Here is a 19,454-nt window from a genome sequence, read left to right as displayed (position 1 = left end):
AAGTTCTCCTACTCTCACATACTGATTTGTGCATGTGCAATATTAAACAGCTAACTGAAATAAATCAAACATGCACTGCTAAACTGTCATACAAGGGAACAGCTAACTGGTGGGTTGGGCTCGGCGACCATTTTCAGCTGCTAACAAAGAATGATTATTTAAAAGTTTCATGTACTTCTCACAAGCTTATAGATGTGGAACCAGTTGCTAGATGCTTGTCTGGTATGTAACAATAAGTAATAAATAATAAGTATCAGGTCTATACTGTCCCTTTAAGCAAAGCTCTCATGTTAGGGAATACACCCGTTCTATATTTGTCTTTTAGAGGATTCACTGAAACATCGTCATACAGGAGCTACACAGATTACAACTAAATGCCATCTGGGTCACACTGAAGGAATTCTCCTTATGGCTTGAATTAAGAATACATTAGGTGTAGTGTCTGACCAGCTCGGTCAGTAAATTAGGCATTAATATCACACATTGATAATATCATGCATTAATATTGTACCTTTGAACTTCTCTAGTAGATGCCTTCCCACATACCAACATGCAGTCTCATAATTTGGGAATTGCGTCAAGCTGACAATTTTCAGTCTTCGTTCTACTTCGTAGGCTCTGGGGGTTAGTTTACAAAACAGTATCACAAATAAGCAACGTTAGAACCTAATAAGATAGTAAACTAGCTCCATTTTTATGAAATGATCTATTGTTGTGAATAAAACTGTAAAATATGCTACAAATGGAGTAGTAGCGTGTGGAACCATAACCTAATGCTTCATCATAATATCATTCAACCATGGTCTTGTAATGGTGCGCAGCACTGGTGGAAAACATATTCTACCTTTCTTGTTTAAATAGAAGTATTAAAGAGAAGTTAATTGTTTTTTATATATGCATAGTATATATCAGAATTTAAAAGTGCAACACACCTTGATCTGGATTTGCACAGATCTTAGAGTGTTGCACTTTCTCAAGAAGAAATCCGGCTCTGAAAATATCCAAACACTGTTGGTGGCAGCCATATTCGGCATTTGTTTGCTAACGAAATTCACAAAGGCACATCCCTAATTATATGCCCTTGCATTCAGTGCCCTTAAAGGGACACAAAAAAACTTTGAGATTTGCATATAAAATATGTAGTAAAAAACAATTTGCAGTATACTTTTATTATTTTATGTCTCCTTTCTGTAATTTAAGTCTGAAAATAGAGTTTTATGATAGTGCACATCTATTAAAAATAAATTTGCCGCAAACAAGGTGTTAATGCATTCCAATATTTTTTCAAAAATGACCTAGTATGTTAGTTTATTGCAAGAGTGCAGAAGAAAATATAATAACAAGGTATTAACTGTCCCTTGACATGCACTTATAAATATGCTACATCTGCATTTAGAAAACAGTCAGGATCTTGTACTAAAAAACAATTCATACAATCAAAATTATAATTTATATTCTAATTATTTTTTTATTATAAAACATATTGAATGCTCTATGTTTTTGCTAATGAACAAAAATATTCTCACTCAGCTGAACCATCATGTGGTGGGCTGGACTGGTCTATCAGAGATCAGAAGGAACTTCCAGCAAATGTTTTAAATGTTACAAGATGATATAGTAAGATGTGTGTTTGTTCTGCTCGCTGACATCTCAGTATCTAAACGACTAGTGAAGAACTCTTAACATTTCTTAAAGATAAGAAGCCAATATTTGAACTTCAGAATGTAAAACATACCTCATTTGCATTTCAACGCTTAGGCTGTGCAAAAAATGCCCAGAAAATGCTAAACAGTCTACGGGAGTCAGTGTTGCATAAATCCAGCCTGCAGCTCAGAAGAAAAAGGTTTATTAGCACAAAAGCTCTAATAAATAGTGACTCATTGTATTGATAGTGTGCACATTATTATGCAGAACAGATGTCGTTCTTCATTGATTAATCACTGTAAAGTCATGTTAAAAGACAGTAAGGGTCAAGTTTAAAGGGACAAGAAACCCAACATTTCTTTTCATGATTCAGATAGAGCATGTGATTTCGTACAACTTTCCGATTCACTTCTCTTAGCAAATTTGCTTCATTCTCTTGGGATGAATTGCAGGTGAATTGCAGGTGATTTGTAATCTATCATTACCTATGCATTATCAAGGGCCAAACCCAGTAAGTATCTCCTGCAAGAAGAGCTGAGTTAGCCCTGCACGTGCACAATGTATAGTTAATGCTGCATACAATTCACCTGCTATTTTACAATAAATATACCGAATATCACAAAGAAAAAAATGTGAAATAAATGTGATAACAAAAATCATAAAAGGAAAACCAAATAAAGTTCTGAATCAAGGATATGTCTGTGTCCTCTGGATGAGTTTTTCAGCTTGTTAGCATTCCTCAGTGAGATCCCATAAAAAAGGAAACAGAAAATTGCAACATAGTGTGAATCTGTAATGGCACTTTGAGGAAGTAGTTGTTTTGTAACAAATGACTACTCACATTTGTTGGAGCTTTACACTAAGCTCAAGGATATGCGCACTCCCACTTTATACTGATGGGAAAACAGTACACTAGGCAAAACTTGGATACAAATTTATTTTAAAATATATAAAAGCGTCACATAAGCCTTGATAACACCACAATGTAAGGGTACAAAAGCAGATATGCTGTAACAAATGCTTCAAATCGCCAAACTTGCAAAGAGGTAAATGGATCAGCAGGAGTGTGACCGCTGAAACCAAAACCTTTTTAGTAGCAAGACAATAGCGCTAGGCCCCCAGGTGTCCTGGCTAGTGTAGAGACGCAATAAAACTCAATATAGAACAGTTCAGTTCCGACGTACGTTTCGCTGGTGTGCTTTGTCAAGGAATGTGTTCCTTGTCCTTGACAAAGCACACCAGCGAAACGTACGTCGGAACTGAACTGTTCTATATTGAGTTTTATTGCGTCTCTACACTAGCCAGGACACCTGGGGGCCTAGCGCTATTGTCTTGCTACTAAAAAGGTTTTGGTTTCAGCGGTCACACTCCTGCTGATCCATTTACCTCTTTGCAAGTTTGGCGATTTGAAGCATTTGTTACAGCATATCTGCTTTTGTACCCTTACATTGTGGTGTTATCAAGGCTTATGTGACGCTTTTATATATTTTAAAATAAATTTGTATCCAAGTTTTGCCTAGTGTACTGTTTTCCCATCAGTATAAAGTGGGAGTGCGCATATCCTTGAGCTTAGTGGAAAGCTCCAACAAATGTGAGTAGTCATTTGTTACAAAACAACTACTTCCTCAAAGTGCCATTACAGATTCACACTATGTTGCAATTTTCTGTTTCCTTTTTTATGGGATCTCACTGAGGAATGCTAACAAGCTGAAAAACTCATCCAGAGGACACAGACATATCCTTGATTCAGAACTTTATTTGGTTTTCCTTTTATGATTTTTGTTATCACATTTATTTCACCTGCTATTTTAGGTGAATTGTACACAGCCTTAAAGAGATATGAAACCCACATTTTTTCTTTCATGATTCAGATAGAGGGGTCCATTTATTAATGTGCGGACGGACATGATCCGATATAGCGAATCATGTCCGCCGCACATCGATAAATGCCGACAGCATACGCTTTCAGCATTTATCATTGCACCAGCAGTTCTTGTGAACTGCTGGTGCAATGCTGCCCCCTGCAGATTTAAGGCCAATCTTCCGCTAGCAGGGGGTGTCAATCAGCCCGATAGTATTTGATCGGGCGGATTGCTGTCCGCTACATCAGAGGTGGCGGACGAGTTAAGGAGCAGCGGTCTTAAATAGACCCCAGAGAATACCATTTTAAGCAACTTTCTAATTTAGTACTATTATCAAATTTTCTTCCTACACTTGGTATCTTTATTTGAAAAGCAGGAATGTAAGCTTAGGAGCCAGACCATTTTTGGTTTAGCACCTGGGTAGCGCTTGCTGATTGGTGGCTAAATGTAGCCCAAGCGCTACCCAGGTGCTGAACTAAAAATGGCTAAAATTGCATGAATCATGAAAGAAAAAATGTGTGTTTCATATACCCTTAACTATGCATTGTGCAACTCTTCTTAGAGAAGATACTCACTGGGTTCAACCCTTCATATTGCATAGGTAATGGCGGGAATTGAAATATTTCAATTCACCTGCAATTCACCTCTTAATAAATACACCCCTTGGTATCTATTTTTAAAGGTGCTGGAGCTGAACACATTAGGTGAACCAATCGGTAGATAATAATTTCTGAACTTCAGCCGGTATTGTCATTGTGCTTTTCCAGTGATCACAATCCTAAAGTGATTCTGCCGTTAATACCACTGAAGTGTGAAACCGTTACCTTCTGAAAACAACACAAAATGGTTATTTGCCTAGTTAATCTCCCATTTTAGTAATTCAAGAACTAAATCTGCCTGATAAAGAGAAAGACTATGAAGAGTTTCTGGGTTTAGAGAGTACATTACAGGTTGAAGAGCCTGTATATTGACTGATCCCTTTTACTAGTGAATATTGATGCTAATAAGGGACGTGTGCACCAAAACCAGAGAGGTATGTGTCTCTTTTTAAAAGATTCAAACAGGGGCATCAACAGTTTAGGGCATGTGTGTTTGTTGGGTTATCGATTTGACTTATTGGTATAAATATTTTTTTACTTTAACTGATTAGGCAGGTACCTTTGGTATCTGTTTGGTGACTTTGTTTCCTGATGTCATCCAGTATGGTGGGGTAATTTTGAAAACCTTTTGGAGTACTCGGTAATAAGCTGAAAAGTGTTGTCTGTGGTTTATCAAGTCCTTATAGCTGTGGAATTTAACAAGTGAAAATGCCCCCAATTCATGTGTCATTATATACAGAGAATTAGGATTGTGATCAGGGAAAAAGGACTGGCACAGGTATAAGACCGTATTACATTGAAATGTTAATGAAAACTGCAGATAAACAATGAAAATAGCGGATTGTGATTGCATCAAAAATGCAAATTGCTCAGTGGCAGCTGTTATCATGCTGATAATTATAATAGATTGTGATCAATCTCTTTGTGATTTCTACCCGCACAAAGCTAATTTCCCTCTCGGGAGCCAAAACTTGAGCCAATCAAGTGTGGCATATGCATGTAGCTGCCAAACCCCAACTGTGTCCTGCTTAGAAGCTACAATGTGCTGAAGTTCTGAGCACAATATAAGCTATATCCTTAACCTCATAGATAACCCATAGTTAAAGGGATATGAAACCCCAAAAAATATTTTGGGATTTACACAAAGCCTGCCATTTAAAAAAAAGCTTCTAATTTATTTCTGTTGTCAAATTTGCTTTGTTCCAAGGTATTCTTTGTTGAAAAGATACCTAGGTATGTGTTTGAAGCAAGACATGACAAGAAATAGTGCTGCCCTCTAGTGCTCTTGTAAATAGATAACATTCTTGCAAAATTGCTGCCATATAGTGCTCTAAACACATGCACGCTCCTGATCTTAAGTCCCTGCATTTCAACAAAAGATACCAAGAGAACAAAGAAATTTGCTAATAGATGTGAATTAGAAAGTTGTTTAAAATTGCATGCTCTATCTGAATCATGAAAAAAAAGAGTGCCGCGATCTCGCTCAGAATTGCGAGATTGCGCTATTTCTGCATGCCTACGAGTGGGGCACTGTAGAAATAGATTTGCAGAGTTACAGATGCAGAGAGGGCCACTCTGTGGCCCTCTCTGCACCAGACAGCGGTGGTGCCGATTGTTGGTGGGTGGGAGCAATAGCAGGGAGTCGGCTGGGCGGCCCATCGCCGGTGCGACATCAGATCCTGTCCGTGATCGTGCACTCAGGCGCGGGGCGGAGCTCAGGAGCGTGTGTGCGCATGGTCATAGGCACTACTTCAGTTTAATATGCCAAAGGAGGGAGAGGAGAGAGGGAAGGGGAAAAATGTTTTGGAAAGGGATCCGGGTGGGGGAGGGGTTATTGAGGGGGGGAGCTACACTACAAAAAATAGTTTTCTTTATATATTTTGTTACAAAAAAAGTGCACATTTGTTAGTAAACTGGGTACTAGCAGATAGCTGCCAGTACCTAAGATGGCAACTAATAGGTGAAGGGGGAGGTTTAGAGAGCTGTTGGGGGGGGGGGGGGATCAGGGAGGTTAGGGGGTAATGGGGGATCCTACACTTCATATAAAATATATATAAAAAAAAAAAAAAAAACCTTTATTTTTATACTGGCAGACTTTCTGCCAGTAATTAAGATGGCAGTGACAATTGTGAGGTGGGGGAGGGAAGAGAGCTGTTTGAGAGGGGTCAGAGAGGGATCAGGGGGTGGGATGTGTCAGGTGGGAGGCTGATCTCTACACTAAAGCTAAAATTAACCTTACAAGATACCTAATTAATCCCTTCACTGCTGGGCATAATACAAGTATGGTGAACAGCAGCAATTAGCGGCCTTCTAATTACCAAAAAGCAATGCCAAAGCCATATATGTCTGCTATTTCTGAACAAAGTATCACAGAGAAGCATTTACAACCATTTGTGCAATAATTGCACAAGCTGTTTGTAAATAATTTCAGTGAGAAACCTAAAGTTTTTGAAAAAGTTAACTTTTTTTTTTAATTATTTGATTGCATTTGGCGGTAATATGGTGGCATGAAATATACCAAAATGGGCCTAGATCAATACTTTGGGTTGTCTACTACACTACACTAAAGCTAAAATTAACCCTACAAGCTCCCTACGTGCTCCCTAATTAACCCATTCACTGCTGGGCATAATACACGGGTGGTGCACACCGGCATTTAGCGGCCTTCTAATTACCAAAAAGCAATGCAAAAACAATATATTTCTGCTATTTCTGAACAAAGGGGATCCCAGAGAAGCATTTACAACCATTTATGCCATAATTGCACAAGCTGTTTGTAAATAATGTCAGTGAGAAACCTAAAGTTTGTGAAAAAGTTTGGGAACATTTTTTTTTTATTTGATCGCCTTTGGCGGTGAAATGGTGGCATGAAATATACCAAAATGGGTACTTTGGTAGATTGGTAGATCAATACTTTGGGTTGTCTACTAAAAAACAAATATAGACATGTCAAGGGATATATTTAGGGATTCCTGACAGATACCAGTGTTACAATGTAACTATCGCTAATTTTGAAAAAAAGTGGTTTGGAAATAGCAAAGTGCTACTTGTATTTATTGTCCTATAACTTGCAAAAAAAAGCAAAGAACATGTAAACATTGGGTATTTCTAAACTCAGGACAAAATGTAGAAACTATTTAGCATGGGTGTTTTTTGGTGGTTGTAGATGTGTAACAGATTTTGGGGGTAAAAGTTAGAAAAAGTGTTTTTTTTTTAATGTTTTCATTATATTTTATAATTTTTTATAGTACATTATAATATATGATGAAAATAATGGTATCTTTAGAAAGTCCATTTAATGTCGAGAAAAACGGTATACAATATCTGTGGGTACAGTAAATGAGTAAGAGGAAAATTACAGCTAAACACAAACACTGCAGAAATGTAAAAATAGCCTTGGCCCTTAAGGGGTTAAAAAGTATGTAGCAGTGTCGGAGCTCACTCTGCATAGAATTGATGCGGTTTACAGTATGACATCTGATTGGCTGTGCCATTTGCCTACTATAACAAAACAATTGCAGGGAGGGAGGCTGGGGGTGGGTGTAACCGTGCAGATGTCCCTCTGGTTTTGTTTTTTTAATCTGCAATTGATTTTAAAACCCAATGTTCACACCTAGCACAGTGATTGAGAGTTTCTCACCTGATGGAATAAAGAGCGTCTGTCCTTGTTTAACTGTGCATTTGTAGCACTTATCCACTTGATCAGCAAAAAACATTTCACAGTTGTTTGCGGCTGACTGCCATCGTTCATACAGAGAAATATTTGCTGAAGTAGGTCTTATAAGGTAGAATATTTTTTCACCCTAAAAAAGAAATAGATGTAAGATTGCACATCAGAATACTATATTTAAAAAATATCAGAAAAAGATAGATGAAAAAATAGCGTAATAAAATAGATGAGATATGGAGCTAAAGAAAACACATAGAAAAAGTAAATACATAGTCCAAAGGAAATCATTTCTAAAATAAATTTGACTCTGCTGGATATTTCCACTCTTAAATCCACTTCAAAATGTATAATCTCAGTATGCTATAATCTGATTATGGGGACGTGTCTGAAGAGCAATATGGTTGGCAAGGAAACAAAAATGAATAAAGGGTCTTTGAATGCAGACTGTCTTTATTGACTAGACTTAAATGGACATTACAAAACTTGTGCAAAATTGCCATTTCATCTATGTGAATCCTTTTGCAATGAATCATACAGATTTGTTTTGGAAAATGAGTATTTTTTTATGTTTAATTCACTGCCCCTCTGAACAAAAGGTCCCTTGCTAACCAACCAATCAGTCAATTATGGACGTGGTATCCGCACACATTGCGGTTCACACATGTGCAGAAGGAGAAAAGTAATAAATTCTATACTGCACAGCCCTCTTATCTTATCTTAAAGTGCTATAACAATTACTCCAAGTAAATTATAATTTATTAAACAGGTTAATTAAACAAAATTCCCCAATCGTTTTCTTCTTAAAGCACTTACTAAATGTTAGTACATGGTTCATGCACACATTCATGTGCTTTTAATACTTATAGGCTCCCAGTGCATAGTTACAACTTTACTTGTGAGCTATTGAGTAAGCACATATTTCTGTTTTTTGGTAATGTGTCCTAAAACAGAATTCCCACCAAACCACCTTGTGTCCTAAATAAAAATGCTTTTGCCTGTTGTGAGGAACATCACTGACAATTAGAACACAAGCCTAGAGACGCTGTGAGAAAGAGGGAGTAAGATTTTCAAGCTGATTGCTGGTTATAAAAAAGTGATTCACAATCATGCTGTGAAACGTTCCTCTCCTTATTGGGTGGACCAAAATAATATGAGAATATTGCTACAAAAGGTATTTATTTAAAATCACAGCATTCATAATTTTAAGGCTTAAAGGGACAGTAAACTGTAAAATTGTTTTACCCTTAAAGGGACATTAAACACTAAATACATGCTAGATAGAATGATGCATTCAAAGAAAAGATTAGTCCATGAATAAAGTTTCATTAGTTGTTTAACCCCTTAACGACCAACGACGTATGGGGTACGTCCTGCAAACAAATGCAGTTAATGACCAAGGACGTACCCCGTACGTCTTTGGTCTTTGAAAGCCCTGGAAGCGATCCTGATCGCTTCCAGCCGCTTTCATGTTATTGCAGTGATGCCTCGATATTGAGGCATCCTGCAATAACAGTTTTGAGCAGTCCGATGCAGAGAGAGCCACTCTGTGGCCCTCTCTGCATCGGCCATTGATCGCAGTATTCGTTGGTGGGTGGGAGCTTACCAAGGGAGGCGGGTGGGCGGCGATCAATGGAGGAGGGGGGCAGGATCGCGTGTGGGGTGCGTTCCAGAATGCGCGCGCGTGCACGGGAGCGTGCGCGCGTGCGCGTGCACGAGGGTGGGTGCGCGCGTGTGCGGGTGGGAACCCTACACTATGGAACAAATATAAGGAGGAGATATAAGTGGGAGAGACTCAGTGGGATAAATAAATAAAATTAGTAATCTGGGAGAGGGTTGGGGGTTGTGGGGGGGCAGCTACACTACAGAAAATAGTTTTTTTTTTTAAATAAAAATAAACCAAAACGTTTTTAATTTGAAACTGGGTACTGGCAGACAGCTGCCAGTACCCAATATGGCGCTCAATAAGGCAGGGGGGGGGGGGGTTAGAGAGCTGTTTGGGGGGGGATCAGGGAGGTTGGGGGCTAAGGGGGGATCCTACATAGCAGCATATGTAAATATGCTCAAAAAAAAAAAAAAAAAAAAAAGATAGCTTTTATTTTAGTACTGGCAGACTTTCTGCCAGTACTTAAGATGGCGGGGACAATTGTGGGTTTGGGGATGGAAGAGAGCTGTTTGGGAGGGATCAGGGGGTGTGATGTGTCAGGTGGGAGGCTGATCTCTACACTAAAGCTAAAATTAACCCTGCAAACTCCCTACAAGCTACCTAATTAACCCCTTCACTGCTAGCCATAATACTCGTGTGATGCGCAGCGGCATTTAGCGGCCTTCTAATTACCAAAAAGCAACGCCAAAGCCATATATGTCTGCTATTTCTGAACAAAGGGGATCCCAGAGAAGCATTTACAACCATTTGTGCCATAATTGCACAAGCTGTTTGTAAATAATTTCAGTGAGAAACCTAAAATTGTGAAAAATTTAATTTTTTTTTTAATTTGATCGCATTTGGCGGTGAAATGGTGGCATGAAATATACCAAAATTGGCCTAGATCAATACTTGGGGTTGTCTACTACACTACACTAAAGCTAAAATTATCCCTAAAAGTTCCCTACATGCTCCATAATTAACCCCTTCACTGCTGGCCATAATACACGTGTAGTGCGCAGTGGCATTTAGCAGCCTTCTAATAACTAAAAAGCAACACCAAAGCCATATATGTCTGCTATTTCTGAACAAAGGGGATCCCAGAGAAGAATTTACAACCATTTGTGCCATAATTGCAGAAGCTGTTTGTAAATAATTTCAGTGAGAAACCAAAAGTTTGTGAAAAAATTAGTAAAAAAGTGAACAATTTTTTGTATTTAATCGCATTTGGCAGTGAAATGGTGGCATGAAATATACCAAAATGGGCCTAGATGAATACTTTGGGATGTCTACTAAAAAAAAATATATACATGTCAATGGATATTCAGAGATTCCTGAAATATATTAGTGTTCTAATGTAACTAGCGCTAATTTTGAAAAATAATGGTTTGGAAATAGCAAAGTGCTACTTGTACTTATGGCCCTATAACTTACAAAAAAAGCAAAGAACATGTAAACATTGGGTATTTCTAAACTCAGGACAAAATTTAGAAACTATTTAGCACGGGTGTTTTTTGGTGGTTGTAGATGTGTAACAGATTTTGGGGGTCAAAGTTAGAAAAAGTGTGTTTTTTTTTCATTTTTTTCCTCATATTTTATAATTTTTTTTATAGTAAATTATAAGATATGATGAAAATAATGGTATCTTTAGAAAGTCCATTTAATGGCGAGAAAAACGGTATATAATATGTGTGGGTACAGTAAATGAGTAAGAGGAAAATTACAGCTAAACACAAACACAGCAGAAATGTAAAAATAGCCTTGGTCCCAAACGGACAGAAAATGGAAAAGTGCTGTGGTCATTAAGGGGTTAAAAAGTGACAAAATAAGTGTAAAGTTTTAGTGTCTATAAAACACTGGGAGCTGCAATGTTGTAACTTGTGTTACCTTCTCTGCTGTGGCCAATTAGGGTCAGTTATAAATAGGTCACTAGAGTGTGCAGCCAATGGTTGTGCTGGATTTAACAGTGTTCTGCACTTCCATTTCTAACAGGAACTGAAAAGCGCACAATTTCAGAATGGAATAACAGGCAAAGAGGACAAAATAAAAAATGAAAGTATATGGCAGAGTTGTTTTATTATATACTATTTATCATTTTATATTACCATCTCAAAGTTTTTAATGTCCCTTTAATGTGTTTCCAATTGCTTTTTTTATCAGCTGCAGAGTATAAAATGTATCAGAATTTGCTTTTATTTATTTATTTATTTATTTATTTATTTATTTATATGAACTGGATGATTTTGTGTTTTGAAGCCACAACCTAATACAATGCGTTGAGCTTGTAGGTATAATCAGATCTCATTACTTTATCACATTGTGTACATATACATGTATCTTTATCTTATATCTGTAGGTATAATCAGATCTCAATACTGTATCACACTGTGTACATATACATGTGTCTGTATTTTATGTCTGTAGGTATAATCAGATCTCATTACTGTATCACACTGTGTACATATACATGTGTCTTTATCTTATATCTGTAGGTATAATCAGATCTCAATATATTATCACACTGTGTACATATACATGTGTCTATCTTATATCTGTAGGTATAATCAGATCTCATTACTGTATCAAATTGTGTACATATACATGTGTCTGTATCTTATATCTGTAGGTATAATGATATCTCATTACTGTATCACACTGTGTACATATACATGTGTCTTTATCTTATATCTGTAGGTATAATCAGATCTCATTACTGTATCACATTGTGTACATATACATGTGTCTTTATCTTATATCTGTAGGTATAATCAGATCTCCTTACTGTATAACATTGTGTACATATACATGTGTCTGTATCTTATATCAGTAGGTATTATCAGATCTCATTACTTTATCACATTGTGTACATATACATGTATCTTTATCTTATATCTGTAGGTATAATCAGATCTCATTACTGTATCACATTGTGTACATATACATGTGTCTTTATCTTATATCTGTAGGTATAATCAGATCTCATTACTGTATCACACTGTGTACATATACATGTGTCTGTATTTTATATCTGTAGGTATAATAAGATCTCATTACTATATCACACTGTGTACATATACGTGTCTGTATCTTATATCTGTAGGTATAATCAGATCTCATTACTGTATCACATTGTGTACATATACATGTGTCTTTATCTTATATCTGTAGGTATAATCAGATCTCATTACTGTATCACACTGTGTACATATACATGTGTCTGTATCTTATATCTGTAGGTATAATCAGATCTCAATATATTATCACACTGTGTACATATACATGTGTCTATCTTATATCTGTAGGTATAATCAGATCTCATTACTGTATAACATTGTGTAAATATACATGTGTCTTTATCTTATATCTGTAGGTATAATCAGATCCCATTACTTTATCACATTGTGAACATATACATGTGTCTGTATCTTATATCTGTAGGTATAATTAGATCTCATTATTTTATCACATTGTGTACATATACATGTGTCTGTATCTTATATCTGTAGGTATAATCAGATCTCATTACTGTATCACACTGTGTACATTTACATGTGTCTGTATCTTATATCTGTAGGTATAATCAGATCTCATTACTGTATCGCATTGTGTACATATACATGTGTATTTATCTTATATCTGTAGGTATAATCAGATCTCATTACTGTATCACACTGTGTACATATACATGCGTCTTTATCTTATATTTGTAAGTATAATCAGATCTCATTACTGTATCACATTGTGTACATATACATGTGTCAGTATCTTATATCTGTAGGTATAATCAGATCTCGTTACTTTATTACACTGTGTACATATACATGTGTCTATTTCTTATATCTGTAGGTATAATCAGATCTCATTACTGTATCACACTATGTACATATACATGCTTCTTTATCTTATATCTGTAGGTATAATCACATCTCATTACTGTATCACATTGTGTACATATACATGTGTCTTTATCTTATATCTGTAGGTATAATCAGATCTCATTACTGTATCACATTGTGTACATATACATGTGTCTGTATCTTATATCTGTAGGTATAATCAGATCTCATTACTGTATCACATTGTGTACATATACATGTGTCTTTATCTTATATCTGTAGGTATAATCAGATCTCATTACTGTATCACATTGTGTACATATACATGTGTCTGTATCTTATATATGTAGGTATAATCAGATCTCATTACTGTATCACATTGTGTACATATACATGTGTCTTTATCTTATATCTGTAGGTATAATCAGATCTCCTTACTGTATAACATTGTGTACATATACATGTGTCTGTATCTTATATCTGTAGGTATAATCAGATTTCATTACTGTATCACATTGTGTACATATACACGGGTAGGGTCCCAACAGAACCAGAGAACCCGAACCCAAAAGTCCATTCCCAAGGGTATCTCCTTCCCTGAACCAGGGACAATAGGAACACACCCCCAGAATGCAGTCTTAAAATGGACATCCAGCGCGAGCAGCTGGATTCGAACCAACAACCTTTGAGGTGTAAAGCCACAAAGGAAACCACTAGGCTACATTAGCACCTTGGTCATACAGAAACCCCAAGGTCCTGAGCAGCCATAAGAAGGGGACCAGACACTCCAAAGAGAGAAAAGGAAGAACCCCTTCCAGACGCAACCCGAACACCAGAGGGAAAACCAGGACAAGCATAGACAACTATACCAACACCACCTGGAACCCCAGCCCAATCCCAGAATTACGAAAAAATCTGAAGAAAAAAGACCCCGACCAAAATGCCGGTCAGACACTCCTCACCCGAGGAAGGAACCCGAACAAAATGGGAAAACTAGCAAAAACCTAAGAAAGTACCACAAGAACGTAGAACCAATCTCAAGGCAATAGAACCCAAGGAACAGAGCAAAACTCTGCAACAGTCAGAAAAGTGGGTCCCGCATCGCCGACCGACCCTAAGAGGGTGGATAAAATTCTGGAAAATACCAGTCCCGAAACGGACAAGGCGACCCCAATTTAACCGGGTTCCAGCTAGAAGAGACCTTCAGCAGCAAAACAAGCAACCACTTGGCAAGTCACAGGCTAGCTACCCCCAGCACAACTGCTGGATCATCGAGAATGCAGGCATGAACCCATTTCAAGCGTTCCACTGCTAATCCACGAAGAGGAGAACCCTCAGTAAAAGCAGAACAAAACGCGGTCTAGAGACCCTAGGAGTCTAAACCATCCAAAGGGTGACAAGAAGACCAAGGCCCAAAAAACGCCCAAGCGGAGAAGGCCCCACCCCCTAAAAGGAGAGCTATTGTAATGCAGCGGAAGCCACCGACCACGTCCCAGGAAGAGAGCCGCACGCCCAATCTCCCCCGGTATGTGGACCCGAAGGTCCGGATGTAGATGTATATAGTGGTTTGTGAAAACAAACAATAAAACAAACACACAAGGTCCCGCCGGACCCGCCAGGCGCAACAGGCATCACTGACAACCCAACAAAGTGCACACAAATTTCAGACCCACCAGTTTGCGAACTTCCAAGGAAGTAACAAAAAGCAAGTCCATCCCAGAAAGGAATAATCAAATAAAAAGATATTCTAACCGGATAAAAGAAAAGAAGGCAGCCCAAAGGCATCCACCAAAAAAACTCTGGATAAGGACACGAGCGACCGACAGGAGACAATCAACATCCCAAATCATCTAGCTCAAAGAACCAGTCGATTACACAGTTTCTGACTGATAAAGGAGAGGATCCCCCAATAGGTTGTAAAGACGACGGAGTAGAACGCACAGCCGCACAATCCGATAACGAAAGGTGCAACATGGGGGAATATTCACCCCCGGAGGTAACCGAGTAGACCCCGAAATCTGGACATCCGGGACAATCGGACAAAAACACAATCTCGCAGAAACCTCCAGATTCTGCAGGCGAACCAGTGCCATCAATATATTGAAGCGGAAATGACTCACCATCTCCAGGGAAAACAAACCCCTCCTGTGCGGAGAGAGAACTAACATTAGGGTTACCCGCAAATGTAGAGGAAAGGTGTTGTTGGGAATCCGTCGCTTGAGGTACAGAGCCCCCAGAGGCTGATGGCTCAATAGGCCCCTGGTTCCCGGAGCCCAAGGAACCAGACGCTCTGAGAAGGCACAAGAGACAGGACTGATAAACCTGCATTAGTGGGGCTGAAGCACCTTCCTCACAAGAGGAAGAATTATAATCAGAAACGACAGTGTCAGCATCAGAATCCTCCATGGTTAAAACCAAAGAGAAAATTAGGACAATATAAAAATAAAACAAACGGCACCTGACACCCACAATGGCTGGGGCACTCACCATCTTCTATGACCAGATCCAAACGAAGTAGAAATTCTTCGTCGTCACGCGGTCAGGAATGCGAAACGCAACCAACCCAGCATAACAACGCCCGGTCAGTGAACCGTAAAGTCCAAAAAAGCGCGCCAGAAAAAGGCGGCAACTAGGCCCCACTAACCTTCAAGCAATTCTCCCATCTCAGCCCCAGAGCCAATACCCAATACACAAAACAGGGAGATCACATAAGAAACATGATTAAGGAACCCCACCCTGTTCACAAATCCCCCCTAAGGAAGGAACTATCCCATGATTCCCAGATCCGAACAGAGGAGTCCCACTGACACCCATACCTGTCTGTCACATAACAACATAACATACATAGTGATAAAATGAAACAATTGTATCAGAATCTACGCCATGGAACAGGAACACGGCCCTTCAAGTGTGACGGATAGTAGGGTCGCCTCCGACATGGACTTAAGAGAAGACAGCAGGTAGCGAAGCGAAGGGTCGGCAACGCCAAGTGCTGGATGAGCTGTTAATACGAATCGGGGTGGTGTCGCAGAGAGAACTCTCACTGCATCTCCGGATTCTAACATTCACCCAGGCCCTCACTGAGAGACTAACAGGACTACTTAAAACTCCTGTCCCATTGCGAAGAGTACTACCCTCCATGAGAGACCCACTTTACGTAAAATATTATAAAAGTATTTTCTTTTTTTTTTAAATAAAACTTCTGACACTTCTCTGCCAACCTCCTGGGACGAAAGGCAAAGAATGACTGGGGGATAGGGGAAGTGGGAGGAGTATTTAAGCCTTTAGCTGGTGTGTCTTTGCCTCCTCCTGGTGGCCAGGTTCTTATTTCCCACAAGTAATGAATGCGGCTGTGGACTCTTTCCCATTAGGAAGAAAATTACCTTGTATTACCTTATCTCTTATATACCCCACTGGGAGTGTAATTTCTTCTGCTGGCTGTGTTTACATAGCTTATCTATAGCTTGGACCTGAGTCCATAAACTTTATGAATAGGTGGAGATACCACAGGCTAAATCAACTATTTTTAATATCAATATAAGGGTAAAGCAAATACTTATAATCAATTTAATACACTCCAGCAGGTAAAGTGGATCATTGGGAACAAATTAAAGGGGAGAATTCTTTTGAGTAAACTGTCCCTTCTAAATGTTGCCTTTCCTGTGCGGTATTGTCAGGGCCACATAAAGGGGGTTAGCACCAGGGTCCTCTACTGAGTAGATCTGCTACTGGCTGGGTGATATGTTTTCTCTTTACCTGAGCAAAGCATGTAATAAACAAGATGTTAACTTTAGACACAAATATGTTTGATGCCTTACTTTAAGTACATGGTACCAGGCGGATGCTCCCCCAGAATCTATGTGGAAGTCTGTGTAGCTGTCTTTCACACAAATCAAACAATACTTTGTAACTTTCGGTTTTGCCAGCAGAGCATCATCAGGCCAATGGTTTTCCGCCCATGAAACCTTCTTGACAATGTCTGGCGCTTCCACAAAACTGGACATTCTATTGGAGAAAATAAATATATTAATGAAATATCTATACTTTACAAGTGCCCAGTTGTTTGTTCATTAATTATCAATTAATGAATAAAATACCTTATATTAATTATGTATAGGATGTTTTAAAATACTCAAGATTTCTACAGCACTACAAATGTTCACATTTTACTAAGAACCGTTGATTTGTCTGCTTAAGGAATTAAACAAAAAGAAAACACTGTTGCCCCTTGCTCAAACTCATGAGATATAGGAAATATTTACAATGTAATGCTTTTTAACCATACACAATATCTGGTGGTGGTGGTGGTGGGGGGGGGGGGGGGGGTTATGGTACCCACCATTGGCATATTGTAGAATAACTGTCAAAAATTAAAATGCACAAGATGTTGATGACTGAATAAAAAAAGGATATTCATTATAATGCTAAACTAGTAATGTCCTAGATTTGCCTGCTGTCTTCACACACTTTAAAGGGCTTTTATCATACTACACCCACACTTTGGAATTCCTTGCCTCACCCTGTAAAACTTGGCTCAAGTATTCAGCATTTGTATGTGTTCCCTTAAAGGGACAGTAAACACCTTGAGATTTATATAAAATATTTAGTTATGCATAATTAAATAATGTTGCAATAATTATTTATTTTGCCCCCTTTTCATGTCATTTAGCTCTGAAAACAGAACAATGTCTACTTCTCAGAACATGAAAAGCACCTGCTGACTTCTCAAGGCTATAATCCTACTACATATATTTCACTAATTGTCTTTAACTGATAACAAATGCAAAACAGATACTTTATACTAACTTTATGACAGTGGCTAGCCTTGTTGGAATGGAGTGGAGTTTGGCTATTGAAAAATGATTGCAGTAAAAAGGATGTTAATCTACAATTATTTATGCATCTAGTGTAAAATGTCCATTTAATTACAATAATACAGTGACAATGCCATGCTCTCCCTAAGGTTTCTGGACGACTATTTTGGTAATTTTTTCTATCTAGAAGATAGTAACACAGATGCTTGGTTTTGCAGTTCTCAAATTGTGTCAAAAGATAAAACATACCTATTCTTCATAACAAACATTTTATAAAATAAACATACAGAGTGAAGAAAAAGATCTTAATTCAAAAGTCAAATTCATATAACATTCTTTGTAGTTGAAAAGATCTGCAGAAGGAGCTAAGTGTGTGTGTGTGTGGGGGGGGGGAGCAGTATATAATAAAGTAAAATATTTTGAGCAGAACACTCTACACGTCTTTGGATCTTTGTGTGTATAGCCTGAGAAAACCTATAAAACCTATAATGTTATTGTTTTAGTTAAATAAAATTATTTAAATGGTTATTGTTAGAGAAATGATTTTTCTTCTCCTTCCAATAAAGTACGGCAGAAATATTTTCCAAATATGAATAATTTACCTATTAAAGTGGAGATATTTCACCTAATTAATCTGAAAAGTTATTACTCTGAAAAAGAAACCATCATCTGGTTGTAAAGGCTAAGATCATAACATCTAGGAAGAAAGGAAGAACAAGTCTTTATTTAGAAAACCTTACATTAAATCAAGTCTGACTAGCCGACCTGTCCCTACATGAAAGGTATAGTCCCTAATTCTGACTCTGTCCTGCTGTCCATCTGAGAAATATATGTCTGATTTGTAGAATCTCTTAGCCCCGCCCACAGACCAACTAGACAGACCCTGTCCGCTTTCCACATGTGACCCACCCCCTCCTATGGCACCACCCACAAAAGAGAGAAGGACCCACAACCTCCTGAGTCCCTAATACCTAGCCACAAACGCTGAGAGGTATCGACTAGTGGTTCAAACCACGATTTAAATCAATTTAATTTAAATTCACCCTGGTCACAGCTATTGAATATGTTGTCCCTTTATGAATAGATGATGATGTTAATAATAACAACTTACAATAAAAATAATGTATTAATATCATTATTATTATACAGTGATAACTAATAATTACTAACAAAAATAGTATTATAATAAAATGACAGTCACAATAAGTTTTAATAAAATTTTAATACAATGGGTTGAACCATCCAAAATTGGAAAGTACAAGCTGACCTGTGGAGTAGTCGTTTAGTTTGCATCCCAACTGAAACTGGTGCTTGTGTGCTGGATATCAGGAAATAATGTATTATAATATTCATGAGAATAATAATAATAATTATCAGGGCTAGATAT

At 38.0% G+C, this 19,454-nt stretch overlaps 1 protein-coding gene across 2 annotated transcripts in view; it reads right to left on the bottom strand.

The window, feature by feature from the left end:
- Positions 1 to 19,454, bottom strand: part of PHF2 (PHD finger protein 2) — a 697,107-nt gene that overhangs the window by 146,933 nt on the left and 530,720 nt on the right. For both annotated transcript variants that reach the window (XM_053720695.1, XM_053720696.1), the window contains exons 6-9: positions 17,072 to 17,258; positions 7,746 to 7,908; positions 1,736 to 1,823; positions 512 to 618 (exon numbers count right to left, since the gene is read on the bottom strand). In XM_053720695.1, coding sequence (XP_053576670.1) covers positions 512 to 618; positions 1,736 to 1,823; positions 7,746 to 7,908; positions 17,072 to 17,258 — 545 coding nt within the window. The remainder of the gene's footprint in view (positions 1 to 511; positions 619 to 1,735; positions 1,824 to 7,745; positions 7,909 to 17,071; positions 17,259 to 19,454) is intronic.

This window comes from Bombina bombina, chromosome 7, assembly GCF_027579735.1.
Source record: "Bombina bombina isolate aBomBom1 chromosome 7, aBomBom1.pri, whole genome shotgun sequence".
NCBI lineage: Eukaryota > Metazoa > Chordata > Amphibia > Anura > Bombinatoridae > Bombina > Bombina bombina.
The sequence above is the reverse complement of the archived record's forward strand: the minus strand, read 5'-3'. Positions and strand labels throughout refer to the sequence as shown.